This window comes from Betta splendens, chromosome 7 (assembly GCF_900634795.4).
Source record: "Betta splendens chromosome 7, fBetSpl5.4, whole genome shotgun sequence".
Lineage (NCBI taxonomy): Eukaryota > Metazoa > Chordata > Actinopteri > Anabantiformes > Osphronemidae > Betta > Betta splendens.
This window is the reverse complement of record NC_040887.2, coordinates 5,906,135-5,929,375: the sequence shown is the minus strand read 5'-3', so window position 1 is coordinate 5,929,375 and position 23,241 is coordinate 5,906,135. Positions and strand designations below refer to the sequence as shown.

The following is a 23,241-nucleotide window of genomic DNA, read 5'->3' as shown; positions in this document are numbered from 1 at the left end:
ATTATGATCCAGCTGCTGGCGGAGCGAGCAGAGGTGGGGGAGGGCTGGGTGACAAGTGACCCTACAGACAGACTGATTCTGTCATTTCAGCAGCCCCCGCTGTCACTTTTATTCACATCTCGAAGAGAACAGGAGGGGTGGGGTGCAAAAAGAGCAGGCAGGAATAATGAAGCCGCTCCTGGAGGGAACGAAAAGGATGAGGAGACGAGCGGCGGAGTGAAGGGTGATAAATAAATGAAGAGCAGCAGGGCTGGTTTCTGTGAGTGCATCAAGGTTGGAGCTACATTTACACCTGTCCCTCAAGGCTGCAGGGCTGAAAAGGTACAACTGGTGATCAGATGGCTGAGAGCTGTGTCCTTGGCTGGCCAGAGTAGAGCCGATGCCTCTCCAAGCTCCAGACACGTTAGGGGAAGCGAGGCACAGACGCCCGCTGACCTGCCCCCACCCGCACACACAAAACACACCAGGCAACCGACCGGGCCGACATTATGTAGTACAGTCCCGACAGCTCCACCACTTACATAACACTGTCTGAAAATACTCTCCAAATATGAACAGAGCTTCCATGACCCAGGTAGAAGTAACAGCCTAAAAGGTCGATGATACAGGCTGTGTTGTCATATCATATGGCTGCAGGAAACTCAACTAAAGTTAAAGAAATTCATTTTTTGTAAAAATATGTCTTAACGACACGACTGGAGGAAAACATGCATAAGGCATCTCTAGTAGTGTCCGTTTATAGCATGTACTTATGTTAAAAGATGTTACCACGGGTTGACATGCTATGCAATTTTAAAAACCACATCCCAAAATGGGCCAAACCGTAGCATCCGTTACAGCCTGCTTTAATATTGAGTCTTCACAAGCAGATCTCCGCGGTTGGAGATGCTTCTACAGTGCCCTAGTGCTCCCACTATGCAATAAAACCTCCCATTCCACGCCTTTTCTTTGCTGCGATCATCTTCATTGCAGTTCAGTCTGGCCCCGGCAAGTATCCACAAATAAAGGCAAGCTTGTAACTGGTCCACAAAGAGGACGCTGACTTAATCTGTTGTGATTCACTGTGATACTGCCGTGGGCTCTGGCTTTATTCAAATGCACCCATCATGTTTAATTACAAGACAAATACACTCAGTCACTTCCACTGGATCTGAGCAGCTAGATTCAAAGGCAAAAGGAGGAAAGGAAGGACCCAGCATTACACAATAATATCCGAGTGGAAAAAGGCATTAACTAGAAGGATAAAAGGCTAACACGACAGATTTGAGGTGTGGAGCCTTGTGTTCTATGGTGATCAGCCTGTGGTGTTATCTTTAAAAGAAGTACGTAGACAAACAAGTAGTGCAGTGTGTCATAAAGCATCAAGGCCAAACCCACAGCTCTCAGTCTGTTTGACACAGAGTTATCCAACGCTTTCATTCCCTCCTACTCCTCTGATGTGCTATTTGATCAGGGAGAAGCTGCCATTTTCTGATTTCAGCCCTTCAACAGCTGTAGTAAAATTCACATCTACATTCAAATGGAGGCTCGTTTCCCTTTCCAGCCTTTCATACTAAAGATTTATTCTGTGGCTGATAAACAGGATGCAGCTGCTCTTGAGCCTTGGAGGAGCTGGAAACTGACAACATTTCACTGATGTCTTGTGAGATGAGGCCAAGAGCCTCGATTTAACTCCCTCTCAACAGCTCCCTCTAAAGACATAAACCCAGCCCACACAAGAAAAACAGAGATGCATATAAAACGATGTAATGCAAGGACAAAAAAAGCTAACTATTTTATAGAAATTTTACATTTACAAATTAAAGGATAGGTCTCTTACCACTTCATCCTCAGACCAGCACTTCTCTATCAGCTTGGGTACCGGCTTTTTAACCAGGCGCTGCAGGGCTTTACCTGCATCATAGCTGCTCTCGTGAAGCTGCGGACAAACACAGAGAAAATAAGCACATCATTTAGATCATCAAATAACATATACAGTTAGCATTCTTTGGTTTGGTTTATAGTAAAAGTAATTGTATAATAGCATGTTTGTTTTTTTTAAATTTACAAAATCAAATTATTTTATTTTTTACTAGGACTCTCAGAGCTGTAGTGTAAACACTGTGCAATGATCAAAAATTAGCCAGAAATGAACAACACAGTGACAAAGGCAAGCGCTGTGCAGCTAAATCCTGTGTGAGTTTCAATTGTATGAATAGGGCAACGCTGGAGCGCTTCCCTCTGAGAATAAATAAGCATTACTCATCGGAATTGCAAATAGAGAGGATGGTCGACAATGACCTACCCGCTACGGTGATTTCCTAGTTTATAGGGCTTGAATATAAATGCCCTGTTTATGTTGATTCTCTTTCCTGTGCTTGATTCCTCAGTATTCATTGTCAATGTGACAGACAAATCTCTCATTACGACTCTTGTATTGAGTCAGGGTTTGCTATAGGGTTTTACTGGCTCAGGGGCACGATCATTGCCCATCAGAAGAAGAAGAGGCTTGTAACTCAAACGCAGTACAACACAGATGGATCATCTGCAGCTTAGACATGTTGCATGTGTCCTTACAGTGTTAAGTGCGTTTAATGTAGTGTCGTCCCGAGAAGCAGCTAAACACCCGTCTTCTGTTGAGCCTCCGTCACACATTCCTGCAAAGGCAGCCATGCTCCTGGAACGAGAGAGATCAAATCAACATGAAGAGGAGACAAGAATCTCAAGCTAGAGAGCTGGCTCAAAATCACTACAGTGACATTATCAATAACTCATATTTATATACATTTTGTTTAACAGACCCAGAAAAGGCAGAACAAACGACACCTTAAGTAATTACATCTCTCAAGCACAGAAAAAAAGAAAAAAAAATTCTGGCTCTTTAACACAACAGAAGTAACTTTATATAATTAAAATATTTTAGAGAAGCCATTCACTAAATTCAATGATGAGTAAAGCAAGCAGCAACAAAGTTTAGGGTACGCAAGTGGAAAATAATTGGATGAACTTGTTATCATTAAAAAATATTTATTGGCAAGTAATGATGATTAGAATATAACCTTATTTAATTATTAATTATATTTATAACGCCACATTATATTTATGATTTTAATTGGGGTTCTTTGTAGATTACCGGTAGACAAAAATAGACACTTGACGATGGTCCATACGGTTACAGACACTGTGCTCATGTTAAAGCTCAAACAGTAACTACCAGAAAAAGCACATTTCTTTATGCAATACAGCTGAATGAAGTGTTGGACGATGCTGAAACAATGCCTTACTTAAATAACAAAAGCTCATTTATTTTCCATGCTCCCTATTTGTCGCTGCTTGAGGAAATATTTTCAAAGAAGTACTGGGCTGTGCAATCAAAGGTAAGCAAAGGCAGCACCGTATTTAACACTGCTGCGTATGAAAATAAATAAACAGACACTTTCCAAAACACTGTCCATCACAGCAACAGCTTGTGATTCATTACAATGCAGCCCCTAACTATAACACAGCACAGAAACCTGTTAGCACGTATTTATTTTCACAGCCACAACATTACAGGGAGAACAGATGAAGAATTTCCTCCCATGAAACAACACACGATGAAGTGTAACATTAATAAATAGCATTATAACAAATCACAAGAGGTGGACTGATCAGAAACTAGATATTACTACACGGCCTTTAAATGTTTGCCTGTAAATGACACTTCTTTAAATGTTTAAAGGCTCATGTGATATAGCTTCAATCACATAGAATTTATGTTTATTATAAATTTTGAAACTTGTCAGTAGTTTTTAGCATTCTCAAGTCTGGGCTCACCTTGCGGCTCTGAGGTACATGAGAAGGTCACAGTCATTGACCCCTGGCATCCAGACCAGCTCTTCATTCTCGGTCACGGCCTGGCCACAAGGAGAGGGGAAAGGCTGCAGCTCCGGGAGCTTGGCCTAATTAGGTCGGGGGAGAAAGAGAAGGACAGATGGTGTCACACTACAAATAGCACAAAGGAAATATCAGCTTGCCAACCTCTGTCATCAACTTTTTGTTGGTGGCAGCCAGGAAGCGGAACAAGATAGTCACAATAATTTAACATGTAAACAGAACGCCTGACATTCTCAGTTCTGACTGTTTAAGAGGAAGGTGAATATGTTTATTTACAGGATTGGATAATGACAAAATATACTATGTTTGACAAGCAACTTTACACACACACACACACGCACACACACGCACACACACACTTTAAAATGATCTAAGGTAGTGTTGGACTAGAGTTTAATACACAAAAATATCCACATGCTACATCACAAAAATAAATTGAAGCTGATGTTATATTTTTCACATTTATAAAGAAAATGCATTAACTGCATTTTAAATAATTATCAGTGTTGTAGATGTTGATGCCAAATAATTATTATTTTATAGTTAGTGGTTCAGCCCTTGGACGACTTTACTAAATTATGTTTTAATTGTTTCAACAAAATCAGTTTTTGTAAAAAGGAAGAATTGTTTCAAGCATAAAAAATGTATTCACAAACACCATTAAAATCTGAAATAAACTTTTGTTGTTGTCGAGTGACTTACTTGGTGACTGGGTCCCACTCGGATCTCCCCTTGTGTGCTGTTAAGCCGCCTGAGAAGAGACAAAGAGACGATTGGAAAAACATTTTGACCAGGTGAACTTTTGAAGCTAGCAGACAGAAATCTGTCAGCATGTTGCCTGTTGAATCAGCTAAACGACTGTACAAAAGTCACAACTGGGTCATAAACGGATGAGCCAAGAAAGCAGGAGACAAAGAAAATTAGAGAAACTAACAATTCATGGCCCAGAATAAACCCAAATACAGGTGGATAAGCCTGTACTTTCTATTGCAGAGGACCTTAAAGGAATTTGAACAAAGTACAGTTTTTTATTCAGAAAAGCAAATAAGATTTCAGAATAATTTAATTCCTAGGTGGCTGCTACTGCACAGTGAGCTGAGCAGAGCAGATTTGCAGGCCTCATATTGTGGATGCAGCAATAAAACCGAATCCCCTAAAAAAAGGAGGAGGTGGGGTGGAGAAGGGGAGGGAGCAAGCTCTGGGTATGAAGGGCTGGAGCTGCTGGTACAAATGTTGGTAGCCATAGCAACTGCTATTTAATAATAGTGTTCCGAATCTCCAGCTGCAGTGGATTAAAGAAAATGACAAGATGTTCCTTTTGAAAAGCCTTTTCCTCTGTTGCCTAGGTAACAGCACCGATTTTCATACAGGCGAGAGTGAGGCGGCCCAGAATCTGTCAGCGTGATTTGCACCCAGAGCAGCTCACACTCCATCATATAGACCTGGAGGAAACCTGAGAGGCCACAGCTCTATGGTCCCTCCACAGTCTTCCAACCACAAAATCCTAGGACGAGCGCACATTTGAACCAGCACCCTGGTTCCTGTTCCTTAACAGACCCCCCTCCTTCCTGTTCCCAGACAGGAGAGATTGATGAGATGGGGAAATCCATACTGTATTGAACTATGGCTGACAGAAGCACTGGCACAGACAATATCCGCACAGGCCAAAAAATAAATTTTAGTCCTAATAAATGACCCCCCGCCTGCCAAAATGTTGACATGCATCATTTATTTTAAATACAAACATCCACGGCAGATAAATACATGTGAAGTAAGCGGCCTTCAAAGCAGCAACTAAAAATGTTGGAACATCCACTTAAAGACTACAGATTAAAGGCTTCATAGTGGTTTGAGAGCATCTGAGTTGAAGTCCAAATATCGATTAATTTCAGGTGATCATCTGGCTTTGTACACATCTTGGCTCATAGCATTTATCTACACTTCTGTATTTACAGCAGAGAATGGTCCCAATAAATAAAGTCACTATGAAGTCCGCAGGGAAAGCTAATAACCAGAGCGAGTGGTCGGTGCTCCTACTGAGAAAGTTCTACAAAGTCCTCCAGACTATGTGCAGTGATCCGGCTCTGTGGCACATTTGACAAGAGGCTGGCAGCAAGACAAACGAGGACCTGTGCACTGGAATAAGAACAGCGCGTCTGTGGAGAGCAGTGTTTTACTCAGGCAAATCCTGAGTAAGAGCAGATGGTTGACATTCAGATGGAATGCTGCACAGCTCCTGAGAGGAGGCAGAGGAGGAATACGTCGCAGCAGGAAGCTCTCAGGATAGGACTGCAGATAAATACGAACAGAAACGCCTTTCTAGACATGGAAAGTACTTACAGATGTGTACAATCGGTACAATATTTGTTATAGACAAATATATAGTTAAACAATGTATTTTAATTTGGAAACTATTACTATAAAAAGCAGATGAAGAGTATGTTACAATGTGTTTTATATCTTTGTTGTATTATGCTGCTTAAAGCCTCTTGTGTAGCACAATAAACAACGTAAAACTCGCCATTAGCTCTCAATCTCCTCGAGTAATTACAGGCTTACTTATTAAACCCAAACAACAACAACGTGACAGTCTGGTCAACTTTGTGTATGCAATCAAGGATACGCCCGCCCCCGCCATCAATCTCAGCCAATCACAGCGCGAGGCTGTGGCACACTGACATAATTGCCGCACAGCAAAAACAGACCCAACTTCTCCGTATGGAAGTGGGACCGCGAGCAGCACGCGAGCGTCACGGCGGGAAAGCGGAGGCGGCAGAGCCGGTACAGCCCCGCGTGCGCGCCGGCATCGCTCCACGCGCCATGTCATCCCGACTGTAAACAGGAGCAGCAAAATGGAGCCGGAGGTAGCCTCTCCCGGTCTCGTTACCATCACACAGCCACGCCGGGTCCACGTTTACCGGTGGAACACTCGCGAATGCGGCGCACACATCACGCATTGATGCGGACTCGGGTGGTAACATGCTAATAAAAAAAGGCGTGATGTATCGCGTTATTGCGGCGCGGACGCGTAGCGGTATGCGATGCGCGGTGACAGCCCGTGAAGCTCGGCGGCGCTCGGTTCCCCGGCTGCCGACACGAGGTGCGAACCCGCCGCGGCGCTCCCCGACACAAACACAGCCGCTGAACACAATGACAGCGACGCGGACAGCTGGCAAACATCACGCGGTTCGGTCAGACAGCAGGAATGCGACTCGGAACACAAGACGAGGCAACGCTCGCGCAGCAGCTAATACCGACACGACAATGTGATGGCGGACCTACCTCCGGGGACTGAACAAATCGTCCATTTCTGACATCGAGCCCTAAGGTGGGGTGCTGACACTACGTATGATGCTCGTTGGAATCAACTCCCCTCTTACACCTATTTGTAGGTGCTCAAAATGGAGAAGCACGCATTCGCTCCGGAGAGGCGCTCACTGAGCTTGTGCTGTGACCTCAGCCCGCACGCGCAGCGTCGCGAGCTCGCCTGGCTCCTCGACAGACGCTACTGAGCATGTGCTGCGACCTCACACGAGCGCACACACAACGGAGGCAGACAGACACGCAGGCAGGATACGGGATTCATCTCTCCTCCATGTCTGCGCCATAATAAACAAGAGTGAAATTGCAAGGCTGCAGACAGCCCGCTCAGAATACCAAACGAGCGGGGGAGAGAAGGGGAGGGGGGGAGCGGAGGACTGAGCGGGACCCTGAAGAAGGGGGTTCCCTACGGGCAACCCTCAGCGCCAGTTACAGAGGCGGCCGTCACTGCAACACGTGACTCGCTCCAAACGCCTCAATGAGCCCTCCCCTGTTTGCATTTTTTAGACGGCTCATGTGCAGTAAACAACGAGCCTCCCGTTTTTGAGTATAACTCGCATTCATTCAATTGCAATTCCTTTCTTGACGAGACAGGTGAACCCTAATCCCCCCCAGCCTGCTGTGATTTAGCGTTTGTCACTGAGGAGAAACATCTTTACCTGCAACCATTCTGGTTCGTAACCATCTGTGTCCTCTGGGAAACAAAACAACTTCTAGCTAATAACCTTTTACTGCCAAGCTCCACCTCTTGTCTACAACCAGATGCTCTCATTCTAACACATGTAAACTCCAGCACCATCCAATGGGCCGTGTTGTACTCACCCACAAGTACAATCTGGCCCCCTTCGCTGTGTTGGCAGACAGATTAAGGTCCCACAAGTCAGCTGCACGCTTTCCAAAACTTATTTAACCATTTTACGAACACTGCAACAAAGGTTCAACTTTAAACCCATAAGCAGCTTTCAAGCACAACAACACCTGCACCTCAGCAGCGGCACTAAGGTGATTATCAGTGAAGGAGGCTCTGATTCTTATTCTAATAGTAAACTACATACACTAAACCCCACTGTTACTCAACTGACAATCCAAAACTACTGTAATATTAATATAACAATTTTAAAAGGGATCAATATTCAGTGATGAACCACACAAAGACCCTTTTCTACTTGCCAAAGAAGGAAAAGCACAAATATTTCTATTAACGATGGCTCTGTTCCCAGTGAGTGGGGACAGCATCTACGAAATCCCACTGAATTCAGACAACATTCATTTTATTACTCACACCTCTGCTTTTCCCACTGTGACACGTAGAGATCAGTTCATGAGCTTGTTCAACATTTTGATGGTAAATAGCAAATGTTAATATAAAATATCAGTAATTAAAACGTCCTATGTATTTGAACACGTATCAACAAACACCCAAACGATTATGACACCACAGGGGTTTCCATCTGCTTATTCCCCATAATACTCTGCACTAATGAGTCGGCAACATCATTAGACAATGGAAATGAAAAAGAAGAAGTGTGGTTAATACTAAATTACAACATCTTGTCTTATGTAGCTGTATTACATCAGTAAACTGTCCAGATATAACAAACTGGCAGTAAACAGCTTTGAATCAGTGTTAATAGACTGAAGATATATAATTAGATATCTCAAAAATAATAAATAAATATAATTATACAAATGTTTTGCATTTGCATTAGCATTTTTAAACTAAATCGGTGTAATTGAGGGGACTGAAGAGCTCCTCACCTGGTCTCCGGGTTATATCCGAGGATATAGAAAAATGAGTCGATGCGGGCTTTGAACTCCCGGGCAGCAAAAATGTCGGAGAAATGGGAAATGTTGCATTTACCCCTACGAGAGAGCGAGAGAGGGAGAGAGAGGACAGGTTGCATTAGACAACACAACTACATGACAAAGTGATACCACAGCAGCAGAAGACGCAGCCCTAATTACAATCTCCTGGGGCGCTCATGCTCTGGAGGTGACAAATACAGCAGCAGGTACCTGGTGCCTGTCAGGGCCTGTTGACTCTACTAAACCCATAAACACCAGCTGAGCATGTCAGGACTGTCTTGTTTGCCGCGGCTGAGGTGTGGGAGACAGATGCCGCGGCGATCTGGACAGGACTAACATTCCTCCCGACGTGATAACCCCCCAGTGGGCTGAGAAAGCCGAGGCTCTGACCACATCTTGATAGCATTTCCTGTTTCCAGCAGCCTGGTGTCTGCCTCCATCAAAATAACACACATCACAGGCAGATGGAGCGGAGCTGCCCTGCAGAGAAAAAATATCTCCCTGCCTCCGAAAAGATTAAAAGGCGCTAAAGAGGGCCGTCTTTGGAGAGCTGCAGCATTACGGCACTTGACTGGAATTCCCTCCAGTTTATCTAAAGTCTGGAAAATAAGTCATATCAAAGGCTGCTTTATGTAAGAGGAGTTGCAGCTAATCTGCAGTGAGATCAGTGGTTTCTGGAAAACATGGCTGTGACTGCCCGCTGCTGGGCTCACAGATGGTTTTGGTTAATGAAAAGGGGAAGTGGATGAGAGGGGGAAAGTGAATAAAACAGGCTGAGGCAGAACAAACACACACTATACGAATCCAAAGCCGGACAATCGGTGCACGCCTGCCTCTCTCCTGACACAGCACACACTCGCATCGAATCCAGCAGAGTGCGTGGACGTTGGTGCGGAGCCATTTTAATAAGTGATTTAATGTCAGTGTGGGAGCCTCTTTTATTGCTGTGCAGCTTCAGACACCTGGTCTGCTTCCACAACACCTGCTTTACTCATGAATGCTACAGTGTCTAAATGTTAGACTTGGATCACAGAGTAAATGAAAACATAGTAAAGTAGTTCAGGTTACGATAAAGATGCAACAGAACAAATGGAGTACATTGTACCACACAAGTATCTGCAGCCAAGTATTTTACAATAGGAGTGTGATTAAAACACAGATGGCGTTTGTCGCCATTCTGTTTGCAACAACAGTATTGGCTGAAGAATTAATTATTGTTATCATAGAAGTGGTGACAATATTATTTTCATAGAACAGAGTAATGTGTGTACTGGTCATTTATGGAGCTTATTTCAAATAAATGAAATTATAGTTCTAGAGAGATTTTAAAGCTGTGTGTGTGTGTGTGTGTGTGTGTGTGTGTGTGTGTGTGTGTGTGTGTGTGTGTGTGTGTGTGTGTTTGTTTGTTTACCTGAGAGCAGCAGCATGATAAGTGTCCACATAGTCAGAGATGAAGAGTTCTCGACTCCTGACCACCGGGTCTGTAATAACCAGCTCCCGACCAGAGTCTGGAAGAACAATGGCACAGTGCACTGAATACAAATATCAGGATGACTAAGCTCATTCATCTGTAACAAAAAAGTGGGAGAGATTTAACCGCTCTGCTATTTGAACTCACTAATAAATGCATGAGCATAGTTCTGTGTAAACCCGGAGTAACAAGCATCACCGCCGAGGCGAATATTAAGCCACATAATTCAATAAAGCCAATAAAGCACAGTCCCCTGAGGAGGGGACATAATGTTCAGCTCTCAAGTGAAATGACCCTTGCGGGGGTTAAGACACATCAGCGGCACCAAAAAATGAGCTGGGACTGACAGATGACCCGCCGCTTGCGCGCTCGGCCCGCTTCGCTTTGGCCTCGTGACATCAATTCAAATAAGCCCGAGTCCTGCTTGCAGGGACGCTCTGCAGATAGCGGCACGCTGCGTTAAACCAGAGGAGCCTCTGGAGGAAGCAGCACAGCCGGCGTTGGCTTGATAACCTTAACGAATAAAACCTCTAACACAGACACAGCTCTGGACACCGCAGTGTGCTGTAAGTGCCTGCATCACTGTTGTTAAGGGGAGAATATTTAGAGGTGACTGAACCCGGAGGCCAACTGGGAAAAGCCCAGTTATTGGGGTCATGTTCACCAGCATATACTGTACGCATATTTACATAACATACATTAATGTTCCTGACTACTGCATGACTTTCCATTGTGAAGTTCCTGTCATCAGGTTACGATTTCCACTTGCTGAAACAGAGGAGGCTCATGTTTCTGTAGAGTGTAAACAGTCCACTGTCACTAATAGACTTGAGAGCGTTGCGCTCAAGGGCCACATGACACCGTAGATTATTAATACTTGACAGTGCTGCCGTCTGGCCCCGAGACGTGTTACCGAGGGAACGGCAACGGCGCTGCGGGACCGGTTCGGCCGCCAGGGACACGGTTTGAAATGCAATTCACAGCAGTTAGCTCCCGCGTCCCCAGCCGTCTGGAGAGCGGAGGCAGAGGTGTGTGTGTGTGTGTGTGTGTGTGTGTGTGTGTGTGTGTGTGTGTGTGTGTGTGTGTGTGTGTGTGTTCTGGTGTGATATGGAAAGCCAGTGAACGTGTTTACCTAATGTTTGGCTGCGTAAGTGTGTGTGTGTGTGTGTGTGTGTGTGTGTGTGTGTGTGTGTGTGTGTGTGTGTGTACGCAGCCCCTGGACTAACAGTTTGCACGGTTGTGTTTCCGTGCGTGAAAAGGTCGCCTCACCGTTCTCATTGTTGCGATCCTGCACCAGGTGCTGATACACGGAGTCGGGCACCTCTGACTGGCGGTAGTACCATTTCACATTCATCAGCAGATGGTCCCGTTTACTCTGCAACACAGAGAGACACAGAGCGAGTGAGCAGAAGGCAAAAAAAAAAAAAAAAAGATCCCACACCAAGATAAACAGACATTTTGTTTGATTACGACGTCACAAACTGGCCTCTTGGCAACCGCCGATGCTGTGCAGACGCACTGTTTATGACTCACAGAGGCTGATGCCAAAATGCATGCAGCGAGACCGAGTCAATTAAAATGGGATTGGAGAGCATTTAGAGCCTTAATAAAGTAAACAGTGGGATGGTCGTCGCTGGAGGAAGCTCCAAGGGAGAGGAGCAATGAGGAGGGAGGACGGATGCTCAGTCTCAAGCCTCTACCTTGCTTCCTCTTCTCTTAATGACAATATAATCACATGAGCCGTTACATGGATTTCCTCATGCACAGGTACAGTATCATCTTAGCATATGTTGGATTTTACTCTTTAAGTGCTGCCCACTACTGGTGGTTTAACGAAGCGCACCTAAAATACAGGTCTGTGATTCTTCATGTGGTCAGCAAGTGGCAGCACTGAGGTGTGAAGAGAGGTTTTCCAGGGCCAGTCAATGAAAAAACAAAGATAGAGGAGGAAAAAGAGGGGGGTGGGAAAATGGCAGAAACTGAAGCCAGTGCTGAGGGGAGGGATGAATAGGGCAAAATACTGTTTTCATTTCAGGCTAAAAAATATTTATTTTGCCTTCACATAATCTCAGCTGACTGTCAGACGGGGGCTGAAGGAACATTAGGGAGACTGCAGCTCCGCAACACAATCCTACGGAGCCGAGCCGCGTTCATTACGGACTCAGCCGCCCTGCGCTGCACTGAACTAACCAAGTAAGACACCTGCACGACCCACGGACTCCAGCACGGATGAGAATATGGAACAAGTAATGAAACGGTAACGTGAGGCTGTTTGACATCAGCCGGGCTCTTAACTGTGTGTGTGTGTGTGTGCAGGAACATGAGGTCAGGCTCAAGATATTTAAAGCCTTTACACTACATTGTTCAGTTATGTCACTGGGGAGGAGGCTGAGCGAACGCAGCCAAGCAAATTATCACCTCCCTAAACCATCCGGCCCACCTCTGCTTTACCCATTCTCTCCTGTCTTTCCCTCCCTCTCCGTCGGTGTCATTCCGATCCGCCGTTCCGCTGCCTCTCCATTTTCCTTCTCTTCTTCCCCTTTTACCAACCTTGAGCGAAGGCGAGGAATGAGGGAGCGAGTGAGCCAGAACATGTTAAACAGCAGCTGGCACACGGTCAGTCAGCTGCATTTAGGGCTCTGGATGATTGTGCCTATGCATGCAACATCTCGCACACACACGCACACACGCACACACACACACACTTGCTTGTGTTTCACCAGAGAGCCCTACTAATGGACTGCGATGCCCAAGCACATAGACACCCTGTGTGTGAAGCAATGTGTGCAGTGACATCATGTCCGTCCTCCTCCTGCAGCTTGGGTAGTTATCTGGCGCTTACACACAATTAATTCCTTAAGGAGACTATAAATGTGCTGCTACCTGTGAAACCATAAAATCAAAGGGAATTCATGGAGCTGGAACAGAGCCTGGTGCAAAAAGGAGGAACACAAGCGTTTACATCTTATTCATGAGCCCGCAGTATTCTCAAGCAAGCAAACGAACCAAAGCAGGGAGCAAATGTCACTTCAGCTATCATCACCGTCCTCATCACTGCCGAGGAGCTGCCGCTCTCCAGAGCAGATTGGCGTTTAGAAGCTCGCGGCAGCGTTAAGCCCTCTCCAGCAAACGAGGGAGGGAAACGGAGAGGGAGACAGAAAGTGCAACATATGGAGCACGGCGCGGGAGCAAAGCATAGCTTTCAATTATCACAATTCTATAAACACGAGGCTGCAGAAATGAGTAGATAACGCGAGGAGAAAATGAAGGGGGGGGGGGGAGACAGCTCAGACTCGCCGCACAAACTGCTCGTTGTATTGTCTGGGCTGTGCTGAGCCTGACACAGAAAATGACAGAGGGAACCTATGAGAGGAACCACAATGCTAAAGTGATTAGAGGCATTCCACGCTGCGTGTAGCGAGCCGAGCCGAGCCGAGCCGAGCCCCGCGCGCCGTCGGCCATCTTTGTCTGTCCTGCCAGAGGCCAAACACGGCCCTGCCCTCCCCTCCTCCTGGGCCCTAAACCCTGGGAATGCTGCGCGCCGCAGAGAGGCCAAAAGACTTACTAACCCACTACTGAGAGAAAGAAATGAAACGAGGGGGCAGAGAGAGAAAGTGCAAGGGAGCAGAGCAAAGGGAGATAGACGGGGGAAAATGAGGAGAGAGAAAAGGGCTGGATTAAGGTAGGAGGAGCAGGACCTTCTCATTTCCTCCGACTTAAAATTACACCCCCCCCCTCCTGCCTCCCCGAACCCCCAGGGTACAAGGCTTCCCCTGTATTCATTGATGAGATATAAATCTGAGAGTCATGCTTTGCAGCTGAATACAATGGCACCTCCCCTCCCTCCAGTGGCCGAGCCTGGCCTGTGGTATTCTTGGGAACGCGGATTACAGGGCCACGATCACACGAGCGCTACGTCGGAAAATATAACCGGGGCTGTGGAAGTCTAGAAATGTGGAGCTGTTAATAAAAAGCCAACGCATTCATCCCTCGCCAGCCACTGGTGAGTGTGTTAATTCTCCTTCGGACGAGCTAAAGGTGGTTGGCCCCTTGGATCCATAATAGCTGTGCAGCTTTCTTTGTGCTGCTGCCTGTGTGTGTGTGTGTGTGTGTGTGTGTGTGTGTGTGTGCAGTCAACTCTGGAGCAGGGGCCCCTGTGTATAACCACAGCACCATAAAGACTGCAAAGAGAGATGGGAATGCAAAAGGGCAGACGCTCGTCTCTTACATGAAAAGGCTTTGAATCTAAAAAGAAACCAGCTTGTATTTAATAAAGTGAATCTCTCGGGCCGCACACTTAAAAGACAGACAGTGTGGGATTAATTCCGTGTTTTTAAGTAGGAGTGTGTGAAATCGATACAGTGCCTCCCGATGCCGACGCGGTCCGGGCCTTGCAGGGTTTGGCACCGGCAGCAGCGGCTCCAGCGCCGGCCCACATCTGTTCTCAGCGGCCTTTACAACACGGCCAGGGCCGCGCTGCTGTGACAGAAACGAAGGGAGCAACCTGTAGCCTCCCCCCCAACGCCCCCCCCCAGAACACTGGAGCTGCGCTTTAACGGAACCAGAGCCTCCCGCGCCCACACGACGGCCCCCGCTGCACCTCGTTAACAGGAAACCTCTGTTTATTTTCCCTGCTTTTCAGACACTCTCTTCTTCCTGCGCTAACCCTGTTAGCGACCCCCCCCCTCCCCCATCTCCACACTGACTGGTGACATCAGCCGGAGTCTTGTGACTTTCTTCGGGGGGTGGCAGCCAGGAGCAGGGAAGGAAGGACGGCTCTCCAGCACACAGACAAAGGAGGGAGGAAAGTGGGGGAGGTCAAACAGACAGCAGCAGCCAGGAATGTGGAGCAGCTAGGCTAGGCTAGGCTAGGCTAGGCTAGCAGCGTGCTGAGCTAACGTCTCAGTGGGCCAACGTCAGGCGTGGGAGCCGCCGACGGGCAGAGGCACAGAGTGGGAGCGCGTTCAGCTCACCTGCTGCAAACACAAGCGCGGCCGAGAACAAAAGGCCGGTTGTGGCGTTCAGAGGCAGAGGAGGGATCTGGGAGGACTAATCTGCTGCGCCGACATGATAAGATTAGAGAGGGGAGGCAGGCAGGAAGAGCAGGCCGGGGTGATCACACATCCACTGGCATAAACACACACAGAGATGATGGATCTGATGGAAAGGGTTTTCCACTCTGCTTTCTCTCTCCCTCGCTTTCCTTCCTTCTCTGCCTGAGACAGAGATCTGCCAGCACACCAGCACTCAATAAGCACTTCCATCTGGACGACGGAACACACATGTGTGCGCGCGCACACACACACACACACGAGCTGTACGTGTGCGTCAACGCACGCTGTCGGGGTACAACAGATCTGCTCACGCAATCTTCGACATCTCGGTGACAGATAAAGGAGGTGGATAAAAAGAAATGACAGCATGCTGTGTGAGCGCGCACACACACACACACACACACACACACACACACACACACACACACACACACAGACACACAGACACACAGACACACACACACACACACACACACACACACACACACACACACACACACACACACACACACACACACACACACACACACACACACACAAATAACAGCCTTTCAGGATAAGCACCACTATTCTTCTCCTCACCCTGCAGTGGAGCAGGGCAGGCTGGGACTCCGTGTCAGAGGTAAGAGAAAGCGCCTCTAAATCAGGCTGTCGGAGCCAGAGACCGCGTGACTCCACTCTGCAATCCTCCGCTCCTTATGGCCGCACAGAGAGGCCCACGGAGGACGGAGGAATAACCTGCCCGGCGAGCGCCCTCCTCTCAGTCTCACAGCACAGGGATATTAAACAAATGCTGATTCGGGTGGAACAACAAGAACTGTGCACAGCCTATATCGCTGCATGGCACCGAGAACAAATGAAAGGGTGGGAGGCAAACGGAGGGGGGGTGGGGGTGTCCCAGCTGTAGTGGTGGTGCTGGCAGGACCTTTGTGCCGTGCCTACACAGGGGTGTCTCTCTTTTACTTGACCTGTTTGGATATTAAACGGGCGCCCTCTGCTTTGAACACACTGGGCCCATCTGTCAGCCCGGCTCCATATTGGATTGGACGAGCGTTAGCCGTTTTAAAGTGGGCAGATTTGCTCATGTTGCTCTTTGTGTGTGCGTGTGTGTGTGTGTGTCTTCGGATTAAAGCACCCACACATGCCTCAAATTTAAAGCCCCATTTCTAAGAATCAAGCAGACTCGTGTACACCGCTTTAACACAGGCCCACTAGTCGCGTCAGCCTACAATTTAGTGATACACAGCAACACATCCGCGGGTGTTAACAGGTTCCCGGTCACCCAGGGTGAAGGAGGAGGGAGAAGAAAGGGAAGGAGGAGAGCAATAGAGTCACGCAGCGCTCACAGATGATACTAATTAAGGCCTGAGCGCTGAGGGCCACGACGGGTGGATCGCGCTGCCAACCTTAGCACACTTAACCCGGAGAGGAGTCACCAGCGCCACACATGACTGGCACATCTGAGGCCCGGTTCTTCCAGGGCTTCGGTCCGCGCTGATGGAAACCAGAGCCGACTGCAGCGGCCTGCGTTTCATCTGGCTGCTAATTGGAAATGCGCGGCAGCGGGACAAAGCCAGGAAGCTGTTGACCGCTCGGCCCGTGTTTCACACGCAGACGACACAGAGGATCAGGAACCCCGGCTCTGGCTGCCGTGCTCCATAAAATAGCCAGCATGTGTCCAAGTTAAATATTTGTCTTTGCCTTCAACACACGTCTACTGCACGGTGCTTTTAGCCAAGACTTTTAAGACGAGCGATGATGCAGAGAAGCAGCACCGTGAAAGGCGCGCGTGAGAGAGAGAGAGGGGATGAAGGACCGGCGACGTGACAACGTGCGCTCTATGATTTAGACTACGCGCAAATAAACAGGAACTCTGTATTTTTTTTAATGGAGAACAGAGTCAGAGCCCTGCAGCAGGAGAGGGGTATAGACTAGAATGCAGATTGAAGTGAGACTTCAAACACAGGCTGTGTGAGGACAGATGGAGGCGGTTAGGAGAGCTCATATCTGGGTGTTCAGATCATAATACTGACTTTTTTTTCCAAGTTCTCGCTCTCAGGCAGACACACACGCTTATATCTTGCCAGAAAACATTGTCATTTCTGAATCACAGCCTTTCATTTAGCTCCTTCAAAGCCGTTTTACTTTGATACCTGCTTCCTGTGTGTATGTGTTGGTGCTTGCACCAGTTTGTGCATATTACACACCCTCGTGTGTAGCTGTGGATCTCCTACGATGTTCTCTGGAAAGCATACTAGTCTGGTCTCAGGGTAATACCTATGAGTCAGAACTTAGTTAGACACAGACGTACACAAAAACAGGGAGGAATGCTGGCTTTTTTTTGCAGGCTTTCTTTGTGTTGGAGAGTGTGGCATGTTTAAACAGCCTGGTATTTGGTTTGGAAGGCTGTTTTCCTCTGATCCATTATGTTAGCTTTGCCTTGTTAGCATAGCCTGGTGAGCTAATGAGACATCATACTGACTGGACGACTGCTGTGGAGAAGAAGTGGGGGCTGCTCACAGAGAAGGGTGTGCAAAAAGGATATGAATATCAAGCTCTGTGTGTGTGGATTCATATTGGATGTCTGCCCAGCTAGCTAATCTGCACAGTGTGTGTGTGTGTGTGTGTGTGTGTGTGTGTGTGTGTTAGCCTCTTGAGCAGGGTATGAAATGAAGGAGCTGTGAGCTTGATTGAAGCGAAGACAGGAAATGAGACGGCTTTGCTCCAGCCAATACTAATCGATCACCTTTTTGCATAATTCACAAATTAGTTTGCACAATTTCCCTAAACTCTAAACTGTAAAACTCAAAGCACAAAGCAAACACACACATACTGGACTTCCTTTTTCACTTTTATTAATCCGAATATAAAAAGTGAACAATAATGCCACCTATACCCTTATGATATTTAACATAAAGTGATAGCCTGACTGCACAACAAATCTCTTATTTCTTAAATGTTTTTGTTTTATTAATATCTCAATTAAAGTCACAGGTTTTTTATTTCCTGGTCTGTACATGTGGAAAACAAATAAGGTTTCACGAAGCGTGAGACGTCTCACCCTCAGGGTGGACAGGTTGTGTGTGTGCTGTACATCCTTAACAACTCACTGGGGAGTCACAAAGGTGTTTTGTGTTCACAGATGGTTGTGGCTTCAAAAGACCGACGAGGTGTGTTTCAGCGAGAAGGCTTTGGATTTTCTCTATATATAAGGAGAGCAGAAAGCGTGGCCAAGTGATGCTCTGTAACCCCCGCTAATATCAATACACGCCTAATATTTATGATCACACTGGATCTCTTTTCCACGCTACCGCAACGACTTACAACTATTGAATAAGAAAACAAACAGACGCCCAGGAGGCGAAGGAGTGGCGCTGCACTGTTGGAAATGCAGGCAAACAGAGAATAAAGAGTGCGCGCATGCAAAAACGGATCTGCGTGTGAAACCGGACGGACTGCCTCGAACAGCTCATATGACCATGAGCTCAACCACGTGCGACTGCTTTTGTCTTATCTGACCGCTGGCTCTGAAGATATCCATCGCTCAGTCTCTCTGGCTGCTCGCTCTCTGCTGCGTCTGAAGGTGACCTTGCCTGTCTGTCAGTCTCTGGTGATGACACTGGCCCTATCAGTAATACATCGTGTAAGCTGTGTATCAGCCAGATGCCACACTAGCTGAGCAGTGGGTGGTCTGCCAGGCACGCCTGCTTTGTACAATATGCAAATAATTACATGCAAATTACCCACCCTTGTGTGTGATGATATATCAGTGTGAATGCAAATGCGGGAGGCTATCACATAAATGTGTGGTAAGAGACTCGGAGAAGTCACCAGCTTCTCGCCGAATACAGTTACAGCCCATAAAATCAAAAGGCTACTTGCAGAAAGTGTACTCGGAGAGCTGGGGAGGAATGTGAGTATAACAACGTGCACACTCGCACGCGAGCGCGGAGCAGAATCCCTGAGCAGCCTCCTGCTGCGCTGCAACAAGAGATGTATTGTAGACAGCACAGCTGCAATAACAAGGCTGGCCCAGTGCTACAAGGAGCCGGACTGCACCGCTCTCAGTCTAGACTGGCAGCAACAGCCGCCATATTGTAATATGATTATGGATGGAGCGCTTGCAGGTGTCAGAGAAACAGTCCATTTAAGCGCCGGGATTTTTTTTATTTTTTTGATAACAAAAAAACAAAGTCAGTGCTACTAGCTTCTACAATTCAATCATCGCAAAGAATAAACACAATCTGGTTTAGGTTATAAAGTCCAAAGGCATTTTAAATTGATTGGAAAGGTTGAATTGTTGAAAACACTATGATAGTGTTACTGATGAATGTTTTACGTATGCCTCCTACACACGCAGCTCACCACTAGAGAGTTTTCAGTGTGGGAGAAAAAACGGATCAGTTTTGTCTTTGTTTATATAAAATTGCCAAAGGGATGTATGGCACTGATGCTAGAATAAGCAAATTTATTATTATTATTATTATGTAAATGTTAATGATAATGTTTATAATTAACATTTACATAATACACATGGCAATTACTAGAAATAAACAAAAATACGTTTAAATAAATGACAGAATATAGTAGATATAATAATAGATGGCTGGTGAAGGAGCACAAACCAATGCCTGCTGCATTAACTAAGGCAGCGTATGAACACACTTGGCACATTCTGTAAGGGATATACATGGTGTAAATATTTTTGCACGCTATTACATCGTCCACAAGGAGGAGGAAGAATGGATCGGTGGGTGACGACTGTATTGCAAGCGTAGCAGAAAAACCAAAACAGATCCGCAGCGCTGCAAAATTAAAAGTGCAGCCCGTGCGTCTGTTGGCTGCAACGCGATGAAATGCACATGGTTAAGCAAACAACTGTGCACTAATGCAGAACACGCGGAGGGGGAAAAAAACAAACCCACTGCAGTTATGATGAGCAAAGTGTGTCAAACACATTCATAATCGTTCACGCGCACAAACGGAATGCCCACCGAGAGAGAGGCAGCGCGGCACAAAGGGGTTGAGCAGCACACCAACATCTCTATTCTGCACCGACCGCGGCACATCAAAGCCTCCTCCGCCCAGTTATCTGTGCGCCTGTAAATCAAAAGGCACACTTTGAACATGCACACACGCGGGCTCACACTGCATTTGCTTTGTGCACCAACGTCCAGGGCTGGGTAGGTAAAGGGTTTTGCTGTAGATGGGGGAATTACTGGCCTCAGCTCCGGGAGGAGAGAGGGACGGCTGTTTACCCGCAGTGAGTGAGGGAAAGGGAGAAGAAACAGGATGAGAGACGGAACAAAAAGACAGGCACGTCTGAGATGCTGCAATGCTTTCTGGAAGTCACTTTTACCCTTCGCTTGCCCTTGATGCCATCACTGAAAGCACACGCGCACGCACAGCATCTTTACACACATCTATAACCTGTGGTGGATAAGAGGCCAGGTCACAGTGATTAGCTGTAACACAAGATTTGGAGCAAGATGCTACAGGAGAAAAAGGGACAGCAGATGAATAAAGGCACATTTGGAAACCCTGGGAGAGGAAAACCGAGGAATGCACCCCCCACACGCAGCCAGATGATCTGTGCATCCCAGTGTGGCCATATGGTTTGGCGGGGACTTCCTGCCCGCCGCAGAGGAAGTGTCCGTTTACACTGTACAGTTGGGTTGTCTGCCATCACATCCTGTCTCCCGCGCCTGGCAGGCTCGGCTCGGCCCGGGCGCGGCTTTGAAGTTAAATCAGGCGGAGGGGAGACGCAGTTCACCATACCATGCAATCAGCATCAGCATGAGCTCTGCTGTGCTGCGGCAACGACAAAGCGCCGGCAGCCGACGAGATGGAGCCTCACGCGCTGTAGCTGCTGTTACGTGGTCTGATTTCACCCCCCCTTTCTATTGTGGTGGTTTGATTGACATCCACCTGTCCTTGGGCGCAGGGTGATTAGTTGTTCCTACAGCTGGCTCTCTGTAACAGTCCGGATGCTTGTAATAGACGGCGCGCGGGGAATTATATGATAGGCTGATGATGAAACGATCCTGCGGACGTTGATGAACAGCCGGTGGAATAAAACAGGGCGGGGTTATTGATGACTCTTACACAGCAGGTAGCATCGCCATGGCAGCTTATACATTACCACAAGCAGAGCCACGCCCCCTCCACACGTGGACCAATGGGCGGGCAGCTTCCGAGCAAACAAACCCCAGAGGTGTCGGAATGAGGAGAGAGGAGAAAGCTAAATGTGCCACTACATCTGGTGATTGACACAAAGCCTCTTGTTTACCGGCGCCACAGAGATTTACATTTTTCCACCGCCGCCCCTCCCTGTCCTCCTTCCCCCTCATTTCTGCTCTCCCGCGTCCCTTGCGTCAGTCCCACAATCCTCCCTGTTTGTGACGGCACTCGGTGAAGTGGATGCTACCCCACCCTGCTGCTGAGATATTGATCAGCTTCCTCCCTCATTCTCCTCCTTTCACACTCCTCTCTCCATAGCCCGCTGCATTGATTCCACCTCTCCATCTGAGCCCACCAGCTAGGAGTGATTACACACCTTGCTCACACACACAATGACGCCAGTGCGAGCACACAATCAGATACATTAGTCCTTGGTAGGGAAGTCAAGATGTGCAGCCTTTACTTTCGGGGCTTTAAAGCTCGGTGTCTGCGGCAAAAGCAAGTAAAAAACACTTATTTACATTCAAAGCAGACAGCTTAGCATGAGATATTACCACTGTAAATATTATCATAGCGCACCAACAGCTGAGCCCGGGTGGTTATTGTCATGCTGGTGGATGGAGGTGGGGTCTGCAGGAGAATAGCAGTTAGTTAAAGGTAAAGCAGTGAGTGTGACATCAGCTCACATTAATTGGTTAAAAACCACCGCCCTTCTGTTTGTGACGTAGCAGCTCTGCTAACTGTAGCTGAGTGAGTGTAAAAGACACAGGAAGGGGGTTCTTAGCCCAAAGGAGGCAGCGAGCGATCCAGCAGAGGCTCTACAGCAACAGACCAAAGCTCCCACCTACTAATACACACCCTCACTCTATTTAAATGGCATTTCGCCGTGGCGGCGAACAGTTTGCACCTAATTACGGTCAGTTGCTGCCGTGTCCTGAGCTAAGTGTGGGTCTCTCACCCATCAACACGGAGCGCGGCTGGTGAACGCGCTGCGATGCGGATGAGCTCCACCGTGGCCTTTAGACTCCGCAGCAAAGCGCAGCGGATGCTGGCGCTGAGAAATTGGCCCTGTATGAACAATGTTAACAGGTAAGCACTACCCAAACAAAGACGAAGACAAGGGGAGAGAGCAAGGACAGAGCCAGTGTGATCAATAGCAGCAATCAATATTCTCCCCCTGCACTTTCATTGTTTGAATTAGTAGTTGTTTTGCGCTGAAATACAACCTCAAACAGGCTGAAAGTGCCAGAGAGACATCCTTAAATTTAACTGCATGAAACATCAAAACAGATGCTTCAGAACAGCTACATTTGTGCTTTGACAATTAATGTTATGTCTTATTATCATTCAAAGTAGACACATATAAAATCCCCCCGTAACGACCCACCGCGGCATCTTTAGAGATGAAGCTCAGGGCCAAGAAGTGCTCCAAGAGACAGCGAGCCATCTGTTAACAGCGAGCTCCATCAGTCCCCCACAGGTGCTGTCACACGTCTGCAGGTAGACGAGTGCAAGCACGGGATCCACCGCGGTGCACGCGCCGAAGACACGAGC

General features: G+C 47.3%; 1 protein-coding gene across 7 annotated transcripts in view; it reads right to left on the bottom strand.

Moving 5' to 3' along the window:
* rerea (arginine-glutamic acid dipeptide (RE) repeats a) overlaps window positions 1–23,241 on the bottom strand; it is a 107,418-nt gene that overhangs the window by 21,409 nt on the left and 62,768 nt on the right. For 5 of the 7 annotated variants that reach the window (XM_041071610.2, XM_029157539.3, XM_029157541.3 and 2 more), the window contains 7 exons: window positions 11,723–11,828; window positions 10,394–10,490; window positions 8,935–9,039; window positions 4,558–4,606; window positions 3,796–3,920; window positions 2,557–2,656; window positions 1,820–1,918 (listed from right to left, as the gene is read on the bottom strand). In XM_041071610.2, the coding sequence (XP_040927544.1) occupies window positions 1,820–1,918; window positions 2,557–2,656; window positions 3,796–3,920; window positions 4,558–4,606; window positions 8,935–9,039; window positions 10,394–10,490; window positions 11,723–11,828 (681 nt within the window). Of the gene's footprint in view, window positions 1–1,819; window positions 1,919–2,556; window positions 2,657–3,795; window positions 3,921–4,557; window positions 4,607–7,137; window positions 7,446–8,934; window positions 9,040–10,393; window positions 10,491–11,722; window positions 11,829–23,241 lie in introns of those variants that run through there. The other 2 variants (XM_029157543.3, XM_029157542.3) reach the window with 2 other exon arrangements.